The sequence below is a fragment of the Microplitis demolitor genome, chromosome 3, assembly GCF_026212275.2.
Source record: "Microplitis demolitor isolate Queensland-Clemson2020A chromosome 3, iyMicDemo2.1a, whole genome shotgun sequence".
NCBI classification, from domain to species: domain Eukaryota; kingdom Metazoa; phylum Arthropoda; class Insecta; order Hymenoptera; family Braconidae; genus Microplitis; species Microplitis demolitor.
The window spans coordinates 1,814,948-1,838,203 of NC_068547.1; the positions used below are offsets into that span (position 1 = coordinate 1,814,948).

Consider the following 23,256-nt stretch of genomic DNA (forward strand, 5'->3'; position numbering starts at 1 on the left):
TTTAAAATTTTAATTTTTCCCGCCATGGCTATAGATTTAACCAGAACTATACTAAATCACTTATAAATACATTGACACCTGTCAAAATTATTATTGTAACTATACAAATAATTAATTACAACAATCGATTGTTGTTTGATTAAAAAAAAAAAGAAAAAAGAAACGATCCACGGAAATTGAATTGCGTTCGAAGGCGATGGGAAATTTAATAAGACAAAGTAATGAAATATCAATGTCAATAAACAATTATCAGCTTACACCAAAGTGGCTTCCGGCTTTAATTCCATTTATGTGCTGCTTTATCAAAAGCTGTCATTATATCGATATGTTTTCTGTCAACAAACACGTGGCTGTCAGCTGATGCGCGCGCTCACTCAACTTCCACCACATCCCGATTAATTTCAATATCTCAGTTTACATACTAGTACTAGCCAACCAGTTTATCTTTTACTGCATAAGTATAAGTACAAGTACGAGTACGAGGCCAACTACACACCACACATGAGTTAAATAATTCTGTATACATACTAAATAATAAAAGTAACAAAGTGAGTGGTCAGACGTTTTTTAAAAATATTATCAAGTCATTCCGTTTCAACGCATGTCTACTCACGGTGTCAAAAGTCATTATTATTAATTGCTATTATTATTTTTAACTAATTTATATTTACTATCAACTGTCAAACGAATGCCGCATGTAAGATTTTTAATTTTAAATAATATTTATTTTATATTACATTTAATTCAAAACAAGTGGAGATTAAAAAATTGTTATCGTTTGATAATGCAAAAAAACAAGTCAATCAACTTTATGATTTTTAAAATTGCTATGTAATTTTTAATAGATATGTAATGCACTTGAATAAGTTATTTAATAAAAATTATTTTATTTTTAAAAATTGACTAATTAAATTTTTTAACATTTAATGAGTAGTTATTATTATTATTTTTATTTAATTTAAATAAAGTAGGTAAGCATTTAGAATGGGTTCCAATGATTCGAGAAAACTTTCACGATGGTATTTTGGTGGAATTGCATCTTCTGGAGCTGCTTGTGTAACCCATCCACTGGATTTATTGAAGGTATTTCTTATTTTTTTTTTTCTTTAATTTTCAAACTAATTAGACATTTGAAAATTTATTAAATTCAAAATGCAAGATTAATTATCAGTAATTAAAGTGTGAGATGAAATTTTTAAATTAAATATAATTTTCTAATTCATTAAATTAATTAAAATTTATTTTTACTAGACTTTATTAATAGAATTAATAGAATTAGTTATTTGCATGCTATTACATAAATTACATAATATTTATATAAAAACTTTTCAGTTTATTGTTTAATAAAATTATTTATTTCAAGGTAATTCATTTTTTTATTTTTAAATTTAATTAATTTTTTTTTTAGGTGCAATTGCAAACTCAGCAGGAAGGAAAGATGTCAATAGTTAAGCATACGTTAAATATAATTAAAAAACAGGGAGTTTTAGCTTTATATAGTGGCCTGAGTGCTTCTTTATTGCGGCAGGGAACATATTCAACAACAAGATTTGGAGTTTATGAGGTAATAAATTTAAAAAGTTACATAGAATTTATAAATAATTATATTTAAAACAAAAATACTTATTCATGCTGTTCTAAAAATAAATAATTAAATTTTCATAAAGACAGAGGTAATATTTTATTTATAATCTCATGGTCGTATTAAATAGGTTGCCAAGCAAGCGATGGAAAAACCCGACCGACCATTACCTTTCTATCAAAAACTATTGATTGCTGGTTCGGCTGGTGCTGTTGGTGGTGTCTTTGGTACACCCGGTGATCTTATTAATGTGCGGATGCAAAACGATATTAAATTGCCGCCAGAACAACGAAGAAAGTGTGTAATTATAATTAATTTTAATATTAATTACTTAAATAAATTATAATTATCATTATTTTGTGCAGTTACAAACATGCGATAGATGGGTTAGTAAGAGTATGCCGGGAAGAAGGTGTTTCAAAGTTATTTAATGGCTGTTCAACTGCGACTGGACGTGCAATTTTAATGACCATTGGACAATTGAGTTTTTATGATCAAATTAAACAGTATCTATTAAATTCTGGTAAATTTGAAGATAATTTAATTACGCATTTTGCAGCAAGTTTGTCAGCAGTAAGTATCGAGTATTTGATTCATAGTTTTGATTCATTAATAATTAATTTTATTTTTTTTAACTAAGGGAGCGATTGCTACGACTCTTACTCAGCCTCTAGATGTTCTTAAAACACGCGCCATGAATGCTAAGCCTGGGGAATATAAGGTAGCAATAAAAAAATTGAATAATTAGTACTGAGATAATTCATGGAAGGCATCAGTTGTCTAGATTGTTTTTGCTGGATGTATCAAATGCCCACAATCGTAGAAAGTAAATTTTGGTAGGCAACCGAGCAGTAATCATTTATAATGTACGAAAAAATATTGAAGGCATTTGATATATTCAGCAAAAACCATGTCGGCTACTGACCCCTTCCCATAATTAATTAATTAATTTTAATATATGTGAAATGTATTTTAAAATATAGAACATGGGGCACTTAATACTGTATACCGCTAAAATGGGACCACTCGGTTTCTTCAAGGTAAGAAATTAAAGTTTTTTTAATTTTGAACTTTAAAAAATTATAATCAATGGTAATTATTTACAATAAATCTAAATATTATTTTTCAAACAGGGATACGTTCCAGCATTTGTGCGTCTAGCCCCGCACACTATTCTGACCTTCGTATTTCTCGAACAACTTCGGATTTACTTTGGCTATATACCAAACAAGTCACATTAATAAATCAATTAATTTATTTATTTAAAACCTAGAATAATTTAATATTAATTTTATGAAAAACTGAGTCTACTGATGAGATTTTATTTTCTTCCGACTATCAGACGATAATCGCAAGCATTCCATAGAGCAGTTGATTTAAAAAAACAATAATCATAATATACTACGATTACTTAAATCCTATCAGATAAATGTGATACAAAATATATCAGAATACATTCCATATAAATATTTTTACAACGTATATGCTGGCATATTACGATATTTAAAATTTTTCGATAAATATTTACGCGCACAAATTATCGTCCATTATTTTTTTAATAACAATAATTATTGATTACTAAATTAAAAAAACGTCGAAGAAAATAATGATGTCTACCAGCATTTAAGAAATTCATATTCATTTTATTTATTGACTTGACAACTTCCGAAATAATCGACTATTTTTTAAAAAGTGTAAACAGTAAAATGTATTTTTTATTTGAGATTTTTTAATATTTATTTAACGCATTAATGGGGCATGCATTTAGTTGTTTATAAGCTTTAAATAAATAGATAAATTTGTTAGATAGATAGATAATAATGTTTATTGATAGTTAATTAACCATGTTAAATAATTTGTAATGAGCTCTTTCCATTAGACAATACAATGAATTAATATTTTATTTATTGTAAACTTATTATCATGTACTGCCGTTTTAATAAATATACAAAGAAGAATATAGAGTGTCGTTTAAAAAAATATATTTGCTTATTTGAAATAAATAATAAAAAATGTTTTCAAATTTACCATGCATTGATTTTTTTATTTTATTAATATTATTTTCTTTGCTTGATTTAAAAAAAAAAAACTATAATTCATTAATTATATTCTATAATATGTACATTATTAATGAATGCTGACTCATTTCAAGTGTATGAATAATTATAATTATAAATAATTGTACAATACCCATTTTAATAAACCAAAAAAATAATAAATTATTAATTAAATAGATTAAAAAATTAAAAAAAAACAGCAATTTTACAGAAATGATATTAAAATTTTTAAATCAGCATTTTTCTTTTCTTCAACAAATATACTAGACATAATGCCGTAGATTAATTAATATTTAAAGTACTTATATAACTATTACTGAGCGTCATGTTAAATGACAATGATTATAAAAATCAAATGACTAAATATTAGGAGATGCATGCGATGACGCAAAAAATTTTACGTACATTTAAATTATTAAGGTTGCTCGGGGTCTGGCAGGTTCAAAATTTTTTCAACGAACCCAGCGACATCGGTATCTTTTTTCGAATGCTCTTCAATGAACTTCAGCTCGAGTAATTGACTGTAGTTAGGACGGGCAGTGAAGTCTTTCATTAAACTAAAAATTAAAAAAAGAAACCAGCTTACATTCCCTGAGTTATCATTAGAGTTATCACTTAGAGATAATAATTAATTGGTGTAATTAAATACTGACCACTTAGTAATTAATTCCTCGAAAGGTTCAGAAAATTTTCCTGGTGGCAGTTTCGGCGGGTCGTCTTTAACGACTTGTTTAAGTTGTTCGAAAGGCGTTCCCCATGACTCATATGGAAATCTTCCGGTGGCCAATTCCACGAGAGAAATTCCCAGTGACCAGACATCTGATCTTATGTCGTAGTGAGATGGATTACCTGATGGGTCTATCCTTTCTGGCTGAAAAAAAAATTAAAATAAACATAATGGTAATTAATTTAAATATATTTATCATAAATTATAACTTACAGCCATGTATGGTTTGCAACCAGCGTCGATAGTTTTTGCTACCGAATCTACAAGATAACCAGAAATACCGAAATCACAGATCTTAACTTCGCCTTTTCGATTAATTAATATGTTACTAGGTTTCACATCTCGATGAATTACCCTGAGTTGTGAATAAAGATAGTGTAGCGCACTGACAACCTAAAAAATTTTAAATAAATATTTGAAATTTAAGGGCATTTTCAGACAGCGTCTCTAATTTTAAAAAATTGTCAATGACAACTGTCATAAATGTGTCAAAATTTAAACTAACTGAGAGCGCTATTTTTCCTAATATATCTTCAGGTATTGAGCATCCATTTTTGTATGCCTTTACATAAAATTTATCTAGACTCATGTCCATTACTTCCATGCAAATCCAAACGTCACCTTCACGAAATAGCGCGCCGTAAAATTGTACAGTGTAAGGACAGTCGGAACTTCGCATTGAAATATCTAAATCCATTACAAGTCTTTTTTGTTCCTGATTATTTACTGTCGCTGTTATTCGCTGTAATTAATATCAACATTATTATTAATAACTTTAAATAAAAACTTAACGAGTGATTATTAGCTTAATATTATATAAAAATTATAATTTTATTGAAAATCTGACAGATGGAGATAAATGAGAAATAATTAAAAGTATTACCTTTACAGCCATAATAGTACCACTTTGTTTATGTTTGACTTTATCAACGATACCATAAGCACCTCTACCTAGCATGCATATTGTCTCAAGATCATCAGCTTCTACTTCAAAAGTTTTATCTTCTATTGTTATTGTCGTGCGTTTATCAAGATTTCTTGGTGGCGCACTAAAAATAATAAATAAACTTAAAAAAATAATTACTACCCAAGTAGCGCACTTGGCTTTTCGACATCCATGACATAAAATTTGTCTGTCCATTTTAAGACATTTTTTTGACATCTTAAAGCTGTCTCTGTGCTACTTGGATATTACCAATTAAATATTTCCCGCCAAATTTACACAGCAAGAAAGGATTCGTCAAAATTTACACATATTGTGTGTAAAATAAACGGCTTACACTTTTTGTATTATTTTAACATACGACGTGAGTGTAGAAATTACACACGTATATTTGAAAAGTAAAAATTTTCAAAAATAATCATTGATATTTCTATTTATTTCCATTATTATTTCCCGTTATCTGGTGGTTCAAATTCGGCTCCTCCGTCCTTCTTACAGCATTAAATAAATTAATATTTTCATCAGACATAAAACAATTTTTAAATTACATATAAAAAGATAAAACAATTAAATTGGTAAAATAAAAAAAAATGCATGTACTGATTCTAGAATTTTCTAAAAGTCAATTTTCTAATTTTTTTGTTAGAAACATTTTATTTAAAAATTTAAAAAATCGTCAGATGTTCGCCAACTATTACAGAGGATAAAAAATAAAAAATAACAGTGTGTTAAATTAACACTTGCTTTTTTTACGCTTTGACGAATCCTTTTTTACTGTGTATAAATAAAAAAAATTTATATATTTATAATGCAACATACATATTTACAGGAGCCTCCTCAGAGACTTGGAGTTTTAAATTTCTTTTCCCTTTTCTCGCAGCCATTGTAAATAAATAATAAAAAAAATATTTTTAAATAAAATACTTGACAGCTAAAATTTACCAGTTAACAACTAACTGTCATGATTTAACAAACAATAGCAATCCGCAGTAAAAAACGACCTATAAAAAAAAAAATTGTTTATAAACATGAAATTATTCAAACCCAGCGTCCGCTAGGTTATTTGTTTAGAAGTTTTAATTACTAATTTATAAATAAATAAACAGCTCTGCGTACTTTGACAGTTAATCATAATAATTATTAATTAAATAATAATATATATATATAAATAAATAATTAAAAAATTAACTCACCTTATTTGCATGAAAATAAAATAGACAAAACGGTTGCCCATATATGAAGCTTTTGGTGAAACTTGAACGACAATATGAAGTTGGTCTTAGAAATATTAAAAAAAAACATACATTTATATAAATACATATGTGTAATTATATATACATATGAGCGCTACAGACAAGTGGCAAAAAAATTAAAAAAAGTATTTTACTGATAATAATAACAATAATTAATCGCAGCTACATTCAAATAAGTTAACTAGCGACATGCGCGTTACAATTAAGTACTAAAAAAGAAAATGACCTAAAAAAAAGTAATTTTTTTTTTGACTCGATTCGTGTGTGGCAGATTTAGGATTAGAGAAAGAGAAAGAAAAAGAGAAAGACAGAGCGGCTGAGAACAATTTCATACATCAAATGTTTGACAGATTTATTCCATTCCATTATAATTAGATTCAAATATTTTACAAATAACGTGCAATTAAACACAATTATTATTGTTTAAATATTATGGTAAACGATAATTAGTTGTAGTGTTGATTTTGTTTGAAGGAAGTAAATAATAATATATTTTATTTTTTTCCCTGTTAATGTGATAAGATTTTTTTAACGTGATTGTGTTTATTATATATCTTATATATTAAAAAAATACTTGAATGATTATCAGTACGCCATGCCGGTGACGCCCTTGCTGAACTAAATTATTTATTAGTCATCTTGCAGGATATTTTTCATAGCAGAGTGTTTTTAATTGTAATTAACAATACTTGATCATTGTTGAGTGTTTATTATTTTTTGGAGATGGATAATAAAGGACGGAAGGTTATTGTTTGTGACAATGGAACTGGGGTAAGGTTATGCATGTCCATTTGATACTGGAGTTAGCCGAGGTCTAATTTTTTGATTTTTTTCAAAACGACTTCTTAAAAAATTGCATCGCTTTTTTTATTTTCTACGTACATATTTTTAGTTTTTTTTTTTTTTGTAACTTCTAGAGAAAAAAATTCGAAAATTCTTTGTCTGTTAACTCCAAAATTCATTTATATCAAAATATTTCAAATTTTTAGTTATATTTATACTTTAAGATTTTTTTATCAACAATCAAAATCTTTTATTAATAAATTAATTAGTCTACTGATTAATTAATTAGTATTTTATAACATTCATATTATTTCCAGTTTGTTAAATGTGGATATGCTGGCGCCAACTTCCCTGCTTTTATATTCCCATCGCTTGTTGGACGTCCAATTATTAGAGCAGTAAATAAAATTGGAGATATTGATGTTAAGGTGAGAGCAATTTATTATTTGTAATTAAAATAAATTAATTATTCATTTATTTATTTATTTAAAAAAAAAACCGAGACATTTTTGTAATCAGAATTAGATGTACAAGATTGTCAGTTTGATTTGTGGCAAGATTTATAAATATACTTTTAAAAAATTAATAATTACCTTGATTGTAATTAAATTATTATTATATATTTTCAGCAAGATCTTTGCGTTCGTGTAAGTCCATTTTTAGTACCCAGTAGTGTCCTTTGTGCTAGACTATTTTTAAAATAAACTAAAAAAAGCTAGAATTATTAATAATAATAATGTTAAATAATAAGCGATAATTAAATCAAGATTTCAAGAAAAATAACAGATTGGATTTACAGTTTTAACTAACTCGTATTTTTACCGAGTGAATAAACTGATTGATTACTGTTACAATAACAACAATAATAATAATAATTGTTGTTACATACGGTGTTAATTACACCCTATTAACCTTGACTAATACCTGAGTATATTATTGACCTGCTAAATTTTAAAATAAGTAAAAAATCAGCCAATTAGATATGTACAAACCATATATATATATTTACATTTATAAAATTTTGTTCTTTTTAATTTTATTTTAAATTAATTATTAATTGTATTTATGTGCTTTTTACATTTGCCATCATAGGACGCGTATAACTTGCCTGTAAGTTGAAGTGTATTATATGTAATTACTTACTGTCGTAGTTTATTTATTTATTTATTTTTTTACTAGTTTATTTATTTAAAAATATAGATATAAAATACTGATTGTTGGTAGATTTTTATTTATTTTTTTTGTATTGCTAATTATGCTGCATTATTTTGTGTTACATTTTGCCGGAACAGTCAATTGTGTCTTGATTTTATATGAGAATGCCCATTGTGTGTTAGATATTGTTATTGTTATTGTATTTGTTTATTATGTTATTAAATATAAGTTTAATTGTAATTTATTATTGCGACAGGATTTGATGGTCGGCGATGAAGCTAGTAAACTACGCTCGTTGCTGGAAATTAGTTATCCTATGCAAAATGGAATTGTTAGGTATAAATAATAATATTAATAATAATAAAAGAGCACATTGTAATTAATTAGTATCGTTATTAAATAAATTAAAATTTTTTTAAACATTAAATTATTAAATAATTAAATATAGAAATTGGGAAGACATGTGCCATGTATGGGATTATACATTCGGACCAGAAAAAATGAACATTGATCCACATGAGTGTAAAATAATGCTGACTGAACCTCCGATGAATCCAACAACAAATCGAGAAAAAATGATTGAGGTAAAATTTATTATTTGAGGTTGTTTATAAAATACGTTCGCAATTATGGGGAAGGGTTGTCGCTTATTATGACAAGAGGGGTCAGGGAGACTAATTAGTAGTCATAAATTATGTAAGGGGGGAGGGAATCTGTCATTTGTGACGCAATATTGATAGGAGAGGGTCTAAAAATTAATAGTTGATTAATTAATTCAATATTGCAGGTAATGTTTGAGAAATATGGATTCGCAGCGACGTACATTGCAGTGCAAGCCGTACTAACACTTTATGCACAAGGATTGATAAGTGGAGTTGTAGTTGATTCTGGTGATGGTGTAACTCATATTTGTGCTGTTTACCACGAATGTGCACCGTGTCATTTAATTAGAAGACTGGATGTTGCTGGCCGGGACATAACAATGTATCTTATTAAGTTATTACTACTACGTGGTTATGCATTTAATCATTCAGCTGATTTTGAAACTGTCAGAATGATGAAAGAAAAATTATGTTATATCGGGTATAATATTGAGACAGAAGAAAAGTTAGCTGTTGAAACTACTGTCCTTGTTGAATCTTACACTGTAAGTAATAATTTTATTAATCATCACAATTTAAATTATTAGTAATTAGTGTTACATTACCGTTAAATTATCACAGTTAAAAATAATTTTTTATTTAGTTACCCGATGGACGTGTAATTAAAGTAGGCGGTGAAAGATTCGCAGCACCTGAAGCACTATTCCAACCGCATTTAATAAACGTTGAAGCACCAGGTATTGCCGAGTTAGTATTCAATACAATTCAGTCGGCAGCTATTGATATAAGGAGTGAATTATATAAACATATAGTATTGAGCGGTGGCAGTACAATGTATCCAGGCTTACCATCAAGATTGGAACGTGAGATAAAACAACTTTATCTTCAACGAGTGTTGAAAAATGATGCGTCGAAATTAGGGGTATACCATTATTACATTTTTGACTTGTCGCCTTTATAATTATAAATATTAATGATAATGATAATGGAGTTATTGTTATATTTGTTGTAGAAATTTAAAATAAAAATAGAAGATCCGCCTCGGCGCAAGGACATGGTATTTATGGGCGGTGCTGTACTAGCGGAATTAACTAAAAATCGTGATTCATTTTGGATTACTAAGGAAGAGTACGAAGAAAGGGGACTAAAGGTGTTGGATAAATTAACGACTTATGATAAGTGAAGTTTTAAATAATAAAAAAACTTGATAAATAAACAACAAAATAAAAAAAAGTAAAATTAAAATGAACTCTTTGTCTAAATAAATAATTAATAAAATAAGTAAAGAAGACAATTAATTGTAGGATTGATTAATTAAATAACAGAGAAGACATTTGTGAAGATAGATAAAACTTAATGTGCTGAGAGCACTTTATGTACATATAATAATAATTATATGATATGAAGAACGAATTACGTATGTAAGATTATAAAAAAAAATTCCAATCAACATTTTTTTAACGATTATTAATTATAATCGTGCCAATTTAAATACTAAGCTCAAATAATTTCAGTTTAATTAACTTTTATTTTTATTTTTATTAAATCATTTTTTTTCTAATTAAATTGTTGTAATGATTTTTTACGTTTTTAATTATTAATTGTACTAGAAATGTAAGTAAAAAAAATTAACCAAATAACGATAACTTTTGATTATTAAAAATGCTGAAGAAAATAAAATAGAATTTAAATTTATATATTTGAGTAATCAATAATTAATAAAATACAAATTATCAGTTATTATCCTTTGCATAAATCTACAACAGTCTTTATTGAGTTTCATTCGTTTCATTACTATACATAATTCTCTTTCCTTATTTTCTGTATAAATAAAAATAACAATATAGGGTAGAGGTACCGTTTTTGGACACAGGGCCAGTTTTGAACATAAAAAATTTAAGTAAATTAATTCGTAAAAGACTCAAGATAATTAATTTTCTAAATGTCTTTAGAAATACTTTTGTCCGACTATTAAAATAGAAATTTTATTTTACTCTTTTTCATTAATTAAAATAAAGTATTAAATGGCCAAAAATGGACCAGTGGCCACAAATGGTACCTCTACCCTATTTTCTTTTTTTTTTTATATCATTGTTATACAGATTCGCATATAATCAGCAGAGTGTAACAATGAATAAGTAAAATGTGTATGTGTTATTTAGAGTTTCCCACTTATTATACATATATATATTTTTTTTATTTATTATATATATTTAAAAACTCTAACTATGATATATAATATCCGACTTATAAAAAAAAGTTCAATCGGACATTTAAAAATTTGAATAACGATAAATTAACATTGTGATTGTTATATATAATAACTTCAATCGTTAATTTTATATATTTTTTATAAATCAATTAACGTATTGACATTAAATGATTTAAATATACATTAATTATTCCATCACTTTAGTTAATTACTTGACAAATTTTGTTAATTATCATTATTATTTAATCGTACACAATTTGTACTTGTGAAAAAATTTGACTGAGCTTGTAAACGAGACATCAGTGCAAATATGGATAAAAGAGCTTTTTTTTTCATTTATCTTTGCAATATTTAAACATTTTTAAGAAAAAAAAAATATTTTTATTATAAATTTTTTTTTTGTTCCACTTTTACAATTTTATTTTTAATTTATATTTAATTAGTTAAAACAATATAGGTTTGTCTTTACATTGTTCAATGCAAAAGCTTGTAAAGCGTTTTAAAAACTTGGGATACTCACGTTTGTAGACTGCGCGAAGTACAGAAGCTGGTGCCCAACCACCTGGATTTACTAAAAAAAAATAATTACCGATTATTTAATTTTTAAAATAATTAAATAGTTTTTTTTTTTTTTAATTTTAAATAATTATTTTTTTAAGTACATACCCACAGAACAATAAGTTATTTTACATGTAATATCATTACGGCTTATATTTTGTGGATCTTTTGGTGGATCGACAAATGTTTGACATACAATACAAACAGTCAAATAAACTCGTACACATTTACTGGCATTCGGCTAGAAAAGATATGAGTTAATTGCAACCGATAATTGCACAGACAAACATAAGCTTTAAAAACTAGAGTTTGAAATTACGAGTGTGAATTGAGCGGACATTTGATAATTTTTTAAATTTTTGAATAAATTAATAAAATATAAGAAGAATGAAATTTTAAAAAATTGCCAATTGTCAGCCAAATTCACGCGCATTTTTAAATTTTAATCCGGAACCAGAGTGTCAATATAGGAATTTTGAAATTCCAAACAATAAATTTTACAACACGGCATAAATTTTTAGTTTTAAAGTTACGATTTTTAGTTTGTAAAAAAAAAACCAAGAAAAAAAATAACTTACTGGATACTGAGGATGTTCAGTACTATGATTACAAACAATCCATAGGTCAGAAGCATCTGGATCTTCAGTATCCGCGACACTACGAATGTGAGACCAAAACAAAGCGTCACGTTGACTTGCTGGCCAAATGCGTTTGTGCGTCTGTAGAAATACCAAAGTATCATTGGAAATTGTTTCGACGACAGTCATGTCCTCGAGGGTCGTCTCCCACCCACTTCTGTACTCGGGACTGAAAAATATTTGACAGACTTCGCGTGCTGTCACACCTCTGACAACATGACACGCTTTCAAAGGATCAACGACCAGTCCATCAGCTTCTTCCTCTCGCCTGTACATTCGCATGTCGCCGTCTTCAGCGAACAATTGCCAACCACCTGCGCCACCAACTCCCAGTCGTGCGTAGTGCAACTGTTCCATTGTCACTTTCTCGATCTAAAAAAAAATTAATATTATTATTATTGACTCTTATGATTATCAGAGCTAAAGCATCCAATAAATTTATGTACGTCAGCGATACATTTTTACTAAGCGACGTTTCGTGACTGATTGTCGCTTCTTCAGCCTCTCAAAAACCGTCACAATCAAACTTGTCAATATTTTACTTACAAATCTTATATATTATATGTAATATATATATTTTTTATAAAGTTGCATCTTATAACAATCAAACAACGGTAATAGTGTCAATAAATTGAATAGAATTACGTAGTTTGTCTAATATTTAACAGCCAAATATGTGATTCTTATTTTTAAATTAATTTTTTCAAAATTATTATAAAATATTAAATAGAAGAGATTAATTAACAAACCTCTGGCCATAGTTTGTGATTAACTGCGGGAGTGACAGTCGGATTAACTGAAATCGATACAGATTTCCGTTTCAAACGATCTCTCAATTGATTGTCTTCATCTATTTTATCTAATCCAGTTTCCACTGCATCATAAAATTCTTCATCGCACAACGCACTGTGTGGGCCTTCCTGAAAATTAAAAACAAAATAAAATAAACTATTTCTTTTTTACGTTCTATCGCGATACCACATATTTGCTTTTATCACGATATTACATAATAAAAAATTATCTACGATAACAACAAATACTAATTAACTAAAACAATTTAATGACATACTGAAGTCTTATAATTTGTGGACAAAAAATTATTTTTCAGTTTTATTTTTCCCATTACTGATAAAATTTAAAAAATAAAGTTAAGAAATTAAATGGGTTTTTAAAAAATATTTAATGACGATCTGACTTTAACGGTAGTCCACTGACATACTGAACAGAAATTATTTTTCATCGTAAATCGAACACGTTTAAAATTGCGTAAGCATAATATATGGAAACCGATGGTGGTGGTTCTTAAAGTTGATGTTGCATAAACATTTTGGAAGTGACTCAGTAATCAATTCACGTGGTATAAAAAATCATACGAAATAAAAATTTGTGCAAAAAAAAAAAACAAATCTTATAAATAATCTAGACAACTTATAATAGAAACTAAACATAAATTAAAGATTCACTAGATTTTATTGCCGATCAAATCCATAAAATATGCAAATTTCTATTGCTAAATAAAACCGATTATTTCGTAACGGTTACATAATAAAAAATTCAAAGGGAATGACCCATTGAATCATGAATATTAAGCATTTCCTTTAAAATAAATATTTAAAATTATTGCGCATTGCACTTGACACTGTTTTTTTTTTGTTCAAAGTCTTCTGCCAAATAAAGATAACAATGAGCTTATAATAATAAAAAAAAATTAAATAGAGTGATAACAAGATCTTACTTCATAATCAGGACCTCCGTGGATCATAACTCTAGGCCTAGTAGGATCTCCACGGTGAATATTAATCTGATCCTTCAGAGCTTTATAAAGTTCTTGAATTTTTTTTCTACGCTCGTTTTCTTTTTCCCATCGACGACGCCAGACGTCTTCGCGTTGTCCCATCAATTCGACACAGTGTTGCAACGTACTCAGTATACCTTCACTGGTAGCTTTGAATGTGATCGCTTCGCCTTTAAAATCGACCGACTGCAATGCTGGGTCGAATGGAATATCATTTTTTCCAATATCATCGAAGTCATCAACTCTTGTTCCAATTGATACTGATGATGACGGTGCTGATGCATTTTCAGCGCAATTGTCAAAATACTTTTGTAATGTATCTATTTGTTTACTCAATATATCCTTGAATGTCTCTAGCTCTGCAAGTTTTTCTTTCAGATTTCTTAACACACGTTTGTTCAAACTGCCACCACTTGCGGTTGATTGTGTATTTGATACCAGTGATACCGTACTGCCGTGTCGTTTCAAACTATTTTCACTGCTATAACCAGACTCGGCCTATAAATAATAAAAATTTATTATCATTATCCATATGTTCTGTATGAAAAAAAAGTTGACTCATCAATGAGTAATTCGTCTTGAGATAAAAAGTAAAATATATCGTCACAAGATAAAGATAAACAAATATATACATACTTTGTACGATTTCAAAACGTCTACCCAACGTTGTTTTTCTTCAGGACAATTTGCTCGGAGATACCAAACTAAACTTTCATTAACTGATACATCAAAGCGACACTCGTCGAATTCATGAGCCTGTAATATAAATAATTAATTAATTAATTAATTGAATAATACACTTTGTTATTTGAAATAACAAATAAATATTTTGAAAAAAGTTAAAAATAAAATGAACAAATATTGGACTTAAATAACAGATGTTATGTAAATAAGTTAAACAATCGGTTTTTTGTACCTTGATATCGGCCTTGTAGAGACTGATGGAACCTCTACAGCCGAACCCACTGTCTTGTTCGGATTTGTAGTAAGACAATGTGCCGTTTTTCAAGACAATAAATCGTGTTTGCCATCCGTGAATGTAATTAGTCCATTTAGACAATGTGCCTTGCAATTCTGGCACAATAACACCATCTGATTCTTCCTCATCGATCTCATTACCAGCATCATTAACATCAGCAATGTCCATCATCTCTCCCTCGTTAACAACAGAAGCATTTACATCAGCCATCGTATAGCTTCTGGTTTTAAATCAAGCAGATTATTTTGTTGCAGAAAATAATTATTTTGTAAATTATTTCACAATTGTGACTGTGATTGTTCCAAAATTAGATCTCATGGACGTGGTAAATTGATTCTTAGAATGAAAAATAAAATATATATATATATATATGTATATATATTTGATGGCTCAAAATGAAGTGGTGGTTATTATCGTGATTTACAGATTACGGGTGTAAGAGAAAGTAGCAAAGTTTTATAATCACATGAGATATTTTGGAAGAGAAGAGAATTTCATAATAATGAGACCTTGAGAGCTGATATAACCTTATGCGTATAGCAATTATCAATACTCAGAATTACACCATCTTCAATAATAATAATTGTTATTTATTATTATTAAATTTATGCTCCAATGTCATATCAATAAGAATTTTTAAACATTATTCAAATACTTTATAAATAATTATACTTTTAATAAAAAGATCACAGTTTAAACTCCACCCATTTGTATATATTTTATCTAATATATATATTTTTTCTTACTATTCCTGTATATTTTTTCTTTATCTAAATACTCTTATCATCTTGCAGCCACCAGATTATTTATTTTTATTTTTATTTAAAAAAAATTAATAAATAATATATTGTTCAAAATTCAACTACTCATATAAGTCGAGAGTAAACAAATCACAAATAAATCACAATTGTATTTAAATAAATTTATATAAAGTTTGTCATTGCAATTTCAATTGTAATTATAATTATTTTATTTAACTGTTGTAAATTTTATATAAATGATTCATTAAATATACAAATACAATGTAGATACGTTTTTTTTTTTTTTTTTTTACAAAGACAATGTTTATACAATATAATATATGTCTAGGTATATTACTCTACATTTTATATATATGTACGAATATATGAGTATGTGTGTGTCGATTTATTATAAATTAATAAAATAAGCAAGTAACGATATTTGACGCTAAATTCATGCGCATTTACACGACGAGCACCATTTTGTTATTTGAAATAATTATTAGAAATAATTACCGACATAATAGACACAAAAATTTAATTTTTTTCAATTATTCAATGACACTTATATTTATTTGCTTTGTTTTTCATTGCATAATAACTATAAATATTTTTTACAATTTATATAGTTATTATTATTTATCAAATTGTTGACATTATTTATTTTTTCAGTGAGTGGAGTGGTGATCAGTCGGTAAATTTGAAATTTAAAAACTTGCGGGTAGTTCGTTTGAAATTCCGCAGGATGGCGGGAAGAGTTTGAAAAAATATGGTGCGCTTCCTTAAGAGAAAAATTTATTTTTATTGAGAGAAAAGATATAGATGGAAGAGGGGGAAGTCACTGGTGATAGGCAGCAGCAGCTTGGTACGTTTTACTGTCACACTTGGTCTGAAATAAATCGAAGAAAACAAGGAAACCATACTATTTATATAGTATTAAGTTTATATTTTTTAGAATTGTGATTTTATTTATTTGACATAAATATTTGATTGCTTTGTTTGTAACTTAATAAAATGTTTAAAAGTTAAACATAAACCTTATTAATTTTATTTGATACCATTAAGAATTATTTATATTTAAAACATAGCTAATTATTACCATTTTTCTACGCCATTTTCTTTTTTTCATTAACTTATTTGTCCTTAATTACTCGCGTGGGGTCTAAATGCATCTTAATTTTTATGGTTCTTGCACTGGTGATAAATTTAAAATTCAAAAATTCCCGCTCAATCTCTTTGAAAGTCCACTAGATGGCGAGAAGAGTTTTAAAAAAAAATGGCGCCTTGTTGCATAAAAAAAAAATGATGTGACGATTGGTGACGATTTTGCATGATGATAGTGATAGAAACTGAGATAAACGTGTAAATTTAATTAATAGTTTGATTAATTGTTATAATATTAATAATAATAATAATCGGATGAATAATTTATGCTGAAGTTTTTATTGTAGATAAATTTGGAAAAGGTAGTAGGTAATAAATAGTTTTCCTTGGAGTAAATCAATTGGAGGAGCACCCTATATGTGTTGGTACTCAGTCTATATCCATAAAGAGTAATAATTAAAGGTAAAAAATGTCGTTATTTAATAAACCAAAAAGAAACATACGCCGGCGTTCTTTCAACGAGGAGTATGAAGACAACGAAAATAGAATGGAGTCTGATGATGTCCAGCCATCAGTTAAATCTAAGCCGAAGAAGAAGGAAAAACCCAAACAAACGCTCCTCAGTTTTGGAGAGGAGCTGGATGAAGGTTAGATTTTTTTTAGTTTTTAATTTTTATTTAAATGATTTTTTTTACCGGGTTCAATCTAGGTGACGTAAAAGTCCAGTGAGTGTTATAATTATAGTGAATTTAATTTTTCTAGCTGATGATGGGGAGGTTTTTAAGGTCAAGAAGTCATCAAGGAGCAAAAAACTGATGAAACAGCTCGATCACGAAAGGAGAAAAAAGAAAGGTGAAGAGAAAATGCAAGTGGACTCTGAGCAAGCGAACATGTCTATTAAGCGCGACAATGATTTAGAAATAAAGACAGATGATCTAGTAGTAAGCTATCTCTATGATGTCTTAATTAGTATTAATATCACTTGAATTTTTTTCTTTATATATATAGTACATTTATTTATAAATTAGTCTGTATTTTAATGTATTGAGGAAGATTACAAGTAGCCCAGTCATTCAGAGACTTTATTATTTGAATAATTTTATTATTAATATTCATCATCTGCAATATTTTCTTTAGTACTGACATTGGTTTTTTTTTTACAATCCAGGTTAAAATTAAAAATACAGCACCGCTTATTTTAAACGGAAGGGCTGCATTGGTCGCTGGAAAAGATGATTATACTTCTGACGAAGAGGATGATTCAGCGGCACCCAAGTTCAGGAAAAATTTTACCAAAACAGACCCTATGAAATTATTTTTAGAAAGTAAGATAACTGTCATCTAAGTTCAGTAACAAAATAACCGACAAAATATCCGCGGCCAAAGAAACGTCAAATCGATATATTTAAATAACTAATTATCAAGCAAGTTTTGGCAAGTTATATTATTCTGCTCAGTTCCGAGGCATCGTTTTGTTTGCTATTTAAATAATTTTTTATAAGTATTTATAGACCTGTTTTTAAAGCAGTAGCAATAATTATTTTTATGGTCCAGCAAACAGCTGACAAAATTGTCTCCTATATGGGACGTCGAGGAGGTTATTTAAATATTTTGTCGCAGTTATTTTGTCTGCGGATATGTAGTCGCGGCATCCAATATTTAAAAGTTTATCGTCATCTCTATTGACATGTAAATATTTAATCGTTTTAATGATTATTTTTAGGTGGGTGTATTCCTGATGCTGCGATGATTCATGCTGCTAGAAAGAAACGTCAGAAAGCCAGAGAGCTAGGAACAGATTTCATACCTGTCGAAGAAGTACAGACGTATGTATTTTTAGTTTTATGAATATAAATAAATATTTTGACTGACTTTAATTACTTGCAATTTCAGTGAAGAAAAAGGAAAGTCGAGATTGATAAGAGAAGAAGATCATGATCGTAGTGACGACGACGAGTCCCATGAACGGATGGACATGACCGTAAATGTAGAAGCGCGGGATAAAGAGAAACGAAGAGAGGCATTTTTAGCCTCACAAGCTCCAATAAAAAGTTGGTCTTTTAGTAATAATTATAATGTTGATTCTAATTTAAAGTACGCTATGCATAATCTTGCAGTGTCTGATGATGAAAGTGAGCATGGTAATGAGGAAGAAGAGTGGGAGGCTCAACAGATACGTAAAGGAGTCACTGGCGCTCAAGTAATATTTAATTATTTTATTTTTGCCCATTTTATTTATCATTTATATGGTCATTTTTACCACCACTTGCTATTTATATTTTTTAGATCGCTGCTGCTCATCAGGATTCGATTATGCAACAACAGTATTCTCTGGGTTTAAACAATCAATACGTAACTGGAACCGGAGTGCCTTTGGAAATGGCCATGATGCCCGCACCTCCACCACCGCCGTGTATTCAACCACCAGATCCTACTAAATTCGTCCCCGTGTCACCCGAAGAAATCCTAGGGAAAATGCGCTCAAGGTTTCATTTAATTAATTAATCAATTAATTTATTTATTCATGTACAATTTATCTAGAGCTTGATTAAGGTATTGATTAAATTTTTTTGCTGCTCCAGAGTGTCGAGTTTCATTCAAGTGCATCGCAAATATCAGCAAGATCACGTCCAGCTGAAAGAAGAGTCACAGCAGACGCTGAAGGAACTGGATGAGGGTGAAGTTCGCGCGCCTCAACAGGCTCAGCGCTTCAAATATTACCAAGAGTTGCGTGGGTATGTCACTGACTTGGTAGAGTGTCTTGATGAGAAGGTGGGTTTTCACGATGTTACGTTACTTTCTTTTTACTTGCTCGCGATATTCATCGCGTAATTGTTTATCATAAAAAACAAATTTATTATCCATCTATTTTACGATGCTTTGAAATTAAGTATAATTAATTTTTTAATTAGTACGCATTTATAAATTTTAATTTAATTGCCAGGGGTCTCAATCTTCTCTGTATTTATTTACATAGTGTTAAAAATAAGTTGTTTTTTTTTTAATAATAATTTAATAAAAATAAATTATTTAAATAAATTGGGTGAGTATTGCAACTTATCGCGTATAAATACCCAAGTAAAATGCTTCTTTTATTAATTACTATGACTTTGGAACTTAGCTGGCAACTCCTGTAATTAAATTTATATTTTAAATATATAAATTATAACGGAGTATTGTTAATTTCCATAGTCAATTAATAAGTGGAATATTCGGTGATAATAATAAAAATTTTTTTTCTGTTAGCTGCCAATGGTGGTTGGACTGGAGCAGCGGTGGCTGAATTTGTACAGCGAACGTTCTACTGAACTTATGGAACGTCGTCGTCAGGACACACGCGATCAAACTGAAGAAATCACTTCCGCTTCGAGTCAGTTATTTATTTATTTTTATGTTTACGTATTATGTGACCCGTAGATATTTTTACATTCATACTTTTGTTTTTTATTATTGAGGATAAAAAAAAATTATTTGTATTAAATGTTTTCGTATTTTTTTTATGATAATCAGGAGGACAAGTTATGAGAAGAGGCCCAGAAGATGAAGCGCGTATTCGACGGGCAACCGAACGTGAAGGTCGACGAGCACGACGACGCAGAGCTCGCGAACTCATGCAGAATGTCCCGAAACATAATGACGGGATGTCGAGTGACGATGAAGTTACTGAGCAACAAAATCTTGCTTTTAAACAAGCGAAAGGTTTTTAATTAATTATTTTAAAAATCTTTTATGATACCAGCATCGAAACTTAAAGTTTCAGTGTCTCTACAGCCAGTGGAAGATAATTTCAGTCCAATACCGCGAATTAATATCAGGAAGCGAGCAGAAACAATCTTGTTTCGTCCCTTGGAAACAAACGAATAATTTTCTGCTCGCTGACTGAAGACTGATTGGTTACTGACACTGGAACTTTGAGTTCCAATGCAGGTAATCATGAAAAATATTGTGTGTAACTCAGAATTAAATACGATGTCAGCAGTCACCCTGGTCTGAAATCGTTTTGTTTCATCCCTCATAACACAATATACTATTTAAATTTTATTACAGAGGAAATTGACGAAGAAAGCAGAGATATTTTTTCTGACGTTATGGATGACTTTTGTACCGTCCGAGGTATTTTATCTAAATTAGAATCCTGGAGAGAAACAGACATGGAGGCTTATACAGAGGCCTATGTTTCATTATGTATTCCGAAAATGATTTCACCAATTGTGCGATTACAACTTATTACATGGAATCCGTTAATGGTTACTATTATTTTAATTTTAAATTATTACTATCAACTTTGCTAGGGTTTTATAAATCTTTTGGTTGACTTTATCATCCCATAAATATTTAATGATATTTATTTTTAACAGGAAAGTACTGATTTAGAACGTACCAAGTGGTATAATTCATTACTACTATACGCGTTGGATCAAAAAGAAACAGAAGAATCTCTTAGGCGTGATCCAGATGTCAGATTAATACCACTAGCTATTGAAAAAATAGTTATTCCAAAATTAACTTGTAAGTTACTTTTTAAATTTCATTTTATTATAAATAAATTTTTTACGCGCCGTCTTTATTTGGATACTGATAATTTTTATTCTATTTGTTTGTTTGTTTATATTTATTTTTTCTATTTTAAACAGCTATTGTGGAGAAAATATGGGACCCAATGTCCACATCACAAACTTTACGACTCGTTGGTACCGTCCGTCGTCTTATCATAGACTATCCTAATCTTAACGAGAAAAGTAAACAGTTACAGCTGCTTTTCACTGCTATCTTAGAAAAAATAAAAGCTGCCATTGACAATGATGTATTTATGCCTATTTTTCCAAAGTAAGTTTATTATTTTTAAATTTACTGCACGGTAAAAAATCAGGAGTGAGTACGGAGTAATTATGGATTTTACTTAAATCTCACATCACTCCGTCACTCAGAGATCTAGAGTTTAAAAAAAAATTACTTTGCATAAGGAGTAAATATGGAGTTTATTTTTCGGAGATTTACTTCGGGGTAAATTTTACTCCAAGGGGATTAAATAAAAAGTCATCAGCTCCGCATTTACTCCAATTTCAATCCGCGTTCACTCAACGATTTTTTTGCAGCACAAAGTATTTAAATTTTAATATCGTTACAGAATTTTGGATCCTAAACATCCATTTTTTCAAAGACAATTTACAATGGCCGTAAAATTATTGAGAAATATATTAAGTTGGCAAGGATTACTTGGCGACAATCAATTGAAATTATTAGCAATAACTTCATTACTCAACCGCTATCTATTAGCAGGATTAAGATTTTCTCCAGCAGTAGACGCTTTAAGTAAAGCCAATATGGTAAAATTTTGTTTTATTCTCTCTACAGTTGTTAATAAATCTATATAAATATACTTTTTTTCCAATTAATCTAATTATTTATAAATATTTTTCGTAGATTATGACCACTCTACCCCGGGCATGGCTTCATGGGGGTACCATTGAAGATTTAAATATGTTTGCAACACTTATTAATCAATTAAGTGATAAATTAGATCAAGCCAACCCAGCTCACCAGTAAGACTTTAAAATCCTCATATATTTTTATATATTTATTAAATTAATTTACCATTAATTTACTTATATTTTTTCAGTGAAGCCTGGGAATACTCTCAATCAATTTTACGATTAATAAAACCACTGTAAAAAATCCATAGGCTACTAAACAAAAAAAAAGAAACTAATCAGTAGTTATGTTTAAAAAAAAGAATAAAATAAAAGACAAAAATAACATCAAATGCTTTGTACATTCTGACTAATTACCGTATACTTTTAAGTGTTAAATTAAATTTAATGATACCAGTAAATTTGTATAGAATTTATTTGAAAAAATATTTTAAAAATATTTCAGTAATTTGTAATTAATTTGTAAATAATTAAAATTTAAAAAATAAAAAAAAAACATAAATAAATTCATTGATGTAATAATTATTTATTTTTATTTTACGAGTATCTTTTAGTAAAAATATATGAAAGAAAAAATATTTATCAATATAAATACTAATTCTAAATATAAAAAAGGCCAGAGATCAATTTATTCGTTTTGAATATTTTTTTTTCATTGCAATTAAATAATATTTTATAATTCATTATAAATAATAT

General features: G+C 28.5%; 5 protein-coding genes across 13 annotated transcripts; 3 read left to right on the forward strand and 2 right to left on the reverse strand.

Moving 5' to 3' along the window:
* Positions 1 to 249: 249 nt before the first annotated feature.
* LOC103568922 (mitochondrial dicarboxylate carrier) lies at positions 250 to 3,212 on the forward strand. Of its 4 annotated transcripts, none has more exons than XM_008545958.2 (8): positions 250 to 697; positions 972 to 1,083; positions 1,409 to 1,564; positions 1,713 to 1,879; positions 1,948 to 2,155; positions 2,223 to 2,303; positions 2,566 to 2,622; positions 2,716 to 3,212. In XM_008545958.2, exons 2-8 carry the CDS (start codon positions 985 to 987, stop codon positions 2,821 to 2,823), a joined length of 876 nt encoding a protein of 291 aa, XP_008544180.1. In that variant the 5' UTR covers positions 250 to 697; positions 972 to 984; the 3' UTR covers positions 2,824 to 3,212. The 4 variants fall into 4 exon arrangements, with proteins under 4 accessions (XP_008544180.1, XP_008544181.1, XP_008544178.1 ...); XM_008545959.2 differs by having other exon boundaries at positions 250 to 548; positions 2,716 to 3,211; XM_008545956.2 differs by having other exon boundaries at positions 969 to 1,083; positions 2,716 to 3,208.
* Positions 3,213 to 3,843: 631 nt separating this feature from the next.
* LOC103568921 (dual specificity mitogen-activated protein kinase kinase 3) lies at positions 3,844 to 6,658 on the reverse strand. Its single transcript, XM_008545955.2, has 7 exons — positions 6,503 to 6,658; positions 6,129 to 6,310; positions 5,250 to 5,415; positions 4,872 to 5,108; positions 4,580 to 4,759; positions 4,293 to 4,510; positions 3,844 to 4,196 (listed from the first exon to the last, which is right to left on the reverse strand). The coding sequence occupies exons 2-7, from the start codon at positions 6,191 to 6,193 to the stop codon at positions 4,055 to 4,057; spliced, it is 1,008 nt and encodes a 335-aa protein (XP_008544177.1). The 5' UTR covers positions 6,194 to 6,310; positions 6,503 to 6,658; the 3' UTR covers positions 3,844 to 4,054.
* Positions 6,659 to 6,792: 134 nt separating this feature from the next.
* Positions 6,793 to 10,515, forward strand: LOC103568920 (actin-related protein 2). 4 transcript variants are annotated; one of them, XM_053737309.1, is made up of 9 exons: positions 6,793 to 7,333; positions 7,663 to 7,773; positions 7,975 to 7,992; positions 8,438 to 8,455; positions 8,757 to 8,836; positions 8,949 to 9,084; positions 9,288 to 9,647; positions 9,746 to 10,024; positions 10,115 to 10,515. In XM_053737309.1, exons 1-9 carry the CDS (start codon positions 7,286 to 7,288, stop codon positions 10,283 to 10,285), a joined length of 1,221 nt encoding a protein of 406 aa, XP_053593284.1. In that variant the 5' UTR covers positions 6,793 to 7,285; the 3' UTR covers positions 10,286 to 10,515. The 4 variants fall into 4 exon arrangements, with proteins under 4 accessions (XP_053593284.1, XP_014296774.1, XP_053593285.1 ...); XM_014441288.2 differs by lacking the exon at positions 8,438 to 8,455; XM_053737310.1 differs by lacking the exon at positions 7,975 to 7,992.
* Positions 10,516 to 10,832: 317 nt separating this feature from the next.
* LOC103576044 (ceramide transfer protein) lies at positions 10,833 to 16,499 on the reverse strand. The gene is made up of 8 exons (XM_014441286.2): positions 16,031 to 16,499; positions 15,222 to 15,620; positions 14,942 to 15,061; positions 14,246 to 14,803; positions 13,260 to 13,430; positions 12,451 to 12,882; positions 11,981 to 12,113; positions 10,833 to 11,885 (listed from the first exon to the last, which is right to left on the reverse strand). The coding sequence occupies exons 2-8, from the start codon at positions 15,492 to 15,494 to the stop codon at positions 11,758 to 11,760; spliced, it is 1,815 nt and encodes a 604-aa protein (XP_014296772.1). The 5' UTR covers positions 15,495 to 15,620; positions 16,031 to 16,499; the 3' UTR covers positions 10,833 to 11,757.
* A 797-nt stretch (positions 16,500 to 17,296) lies between these two features.
* Positions 17,297 to 22,973, forward strand: LOC103568917 (PAX3- and PAX7-binding protein 1). 3 transcript variants are annotated; one of them, XM_053737204.1, is made up of 17 exons: positions 17,297 to 17,386; positions 17,476 to 17,775; positions 17,891 to 18,069; positions 18,297 to 18,453; positions 18,852 to 18,954; positions 19,022 to 19,179; positions 19,246 to 19,328; positions 19,415 to 19,614; positions 19,711 to 19,900; positions 20,375 to 20,498; positions 20,639 to 20,827; positions 21,176 to 21,375; positions 21,487 to 21,637; positions 21,763 to 21,955; positions 22,257 to 22,455; positions 22,553 to 22,671; positions 22,749 to 22,973. In XM_053737204.1, the coding sequence occupies exons 2-17, from the start codon at positions 17,598 to 17,600 to the stop codon at positions 22,798 to 22,800; spliced, it is 2,475 nt and encodes an 824-aa protein (XP_053593179.1). In that variant the 5' UTR covers positions 17,297 to 17,386; positions 17,476 to 17,597; the 3' UTR covers positions 22,801 to 22,973. The 3 variants fall into 3 exon arrangements, with proteins under 3 accessions (XP_053593179.1, XP_053593178.1, XP_053593180.1); XM_053737205.1 differs by having other exon boundaries at positions 17,309 to 17,386; positions 17,464 to 17,775; XM_053737203.1 differs by having other exon boundaries at positions 17,304 to 17,775.
* The last annotated feature ends 283 nt before the right edge of the window (positions 22,974 to 23,256 follow it).

Excerpts from the sequence above, each read along its gene's own strand:
- LOC103568922 (XM_008545958.2), top strand. The coding sequence starts at position 985 with ATGGGTTCCAATGATTCGAGAAAACTTTCACGATGGTATTTTGGTGGA. Across the intron at positions 1,880-1,947 it reads CCGCCAGAACAACGAAGAAA|TTACAAACATGCGATAGATG; the intron begins GTGTGTAATTAT and ends TATTTTGTGCAG. Across the intron at positions 2,156-2,222 it reads TTGCAGCAAGTTTGTCAGCA|GGAGCGATTGCTACGACTCT; the intron begins GTAAGTATCGAG and ends TTTTTAACTAAG.
- LOC103568921 (XM_008545955.2), bottom strand. The coding sequence starts at position 6,193 with ATGGCTGCGAGAAAAGGGAAAAGAAATTTAAAACTCCAAGTCTCTGAG. Across the intron at positions 5,416-6,128 it reads GAGGAGGCTCCTGTAAATAT|TGCGCCACCAAGAAATCTTG; the intron begins GTATGTTGCATT and ends TATTATTTTTAG. Across the intron at positions 4,511-4,579 it reads GTTGCAAACCATACATGGCT|CCAGAAAGGATAGACCCATC; the intron begins GTAAGTTATAAT and ends TTTTTTTTTCAG.
- LOC103568920 (XM_053737309.1), top strand. The coding sequence starts at position 7,286 with ATGGATAATAAAGGACGGAAGGTTATTGTTTGTGACAATGGAACTGGG. Across the intron at positions 7,334-7,662 it reads TTTGTGACAATGGAACTGGG|TTTGTTAAATGTGGATATGC; the intron begins GTAAGGTTATGC and ends TATTATTTCCAG. Across the intron at positions 8,837-8,948 it reads ATGCAAAATGGAATTGTTAG|AAATTGGGAAGACATGTGCC; the intron begins GTATAAATAATA and ends AATTAAATATAG.
- LOC103576044 (XM_014441286.2), bottom strand. The coding sequence starts at position 15,494 with ATGGCTGATGTAAATGCTTCTGTTGTTAACGAGGGAGAGATGATGGAC. Across the intron at positions 14,804-14,941 it reads ACGTTTTGAAATCGTACAAA|GCCGAGTCTGGTTATAGCAG; the intron begins GTATGTATATAT and ends TATTATTTATAG. Across the intron at positions 12,114-12,450 it reads CTGAACATCCTCAGTATCCA|CCGAATGCCAGTAAATGTGT; the intron begins GTAAGTTATTTT and ends TATCTTTTCTAG.
- LOC103568917 (XM_053737204.1), top strand. The coding sequence starts at position 17,598 with ATGTCGTTATTTAATAAACCAAAAAGAAACATACGCCGGCGTTCTTTC. Across the intron at positions 19,329-19,414 it reads AAGGAGTCACTGGCGCTCAA|ATCGCTGCTGCTCATCAGGA; the intron begins GTAATATTTAAT and ends TATATTTTTTAG. Across the intron at positions 20,828-21,175 it reads TGCTTTTAAACAAGCGAAAG|AGGAAATTGACGAAGAAAGC; the intron begins GTTTTTAATTAA and ends ATTTTATTACAG.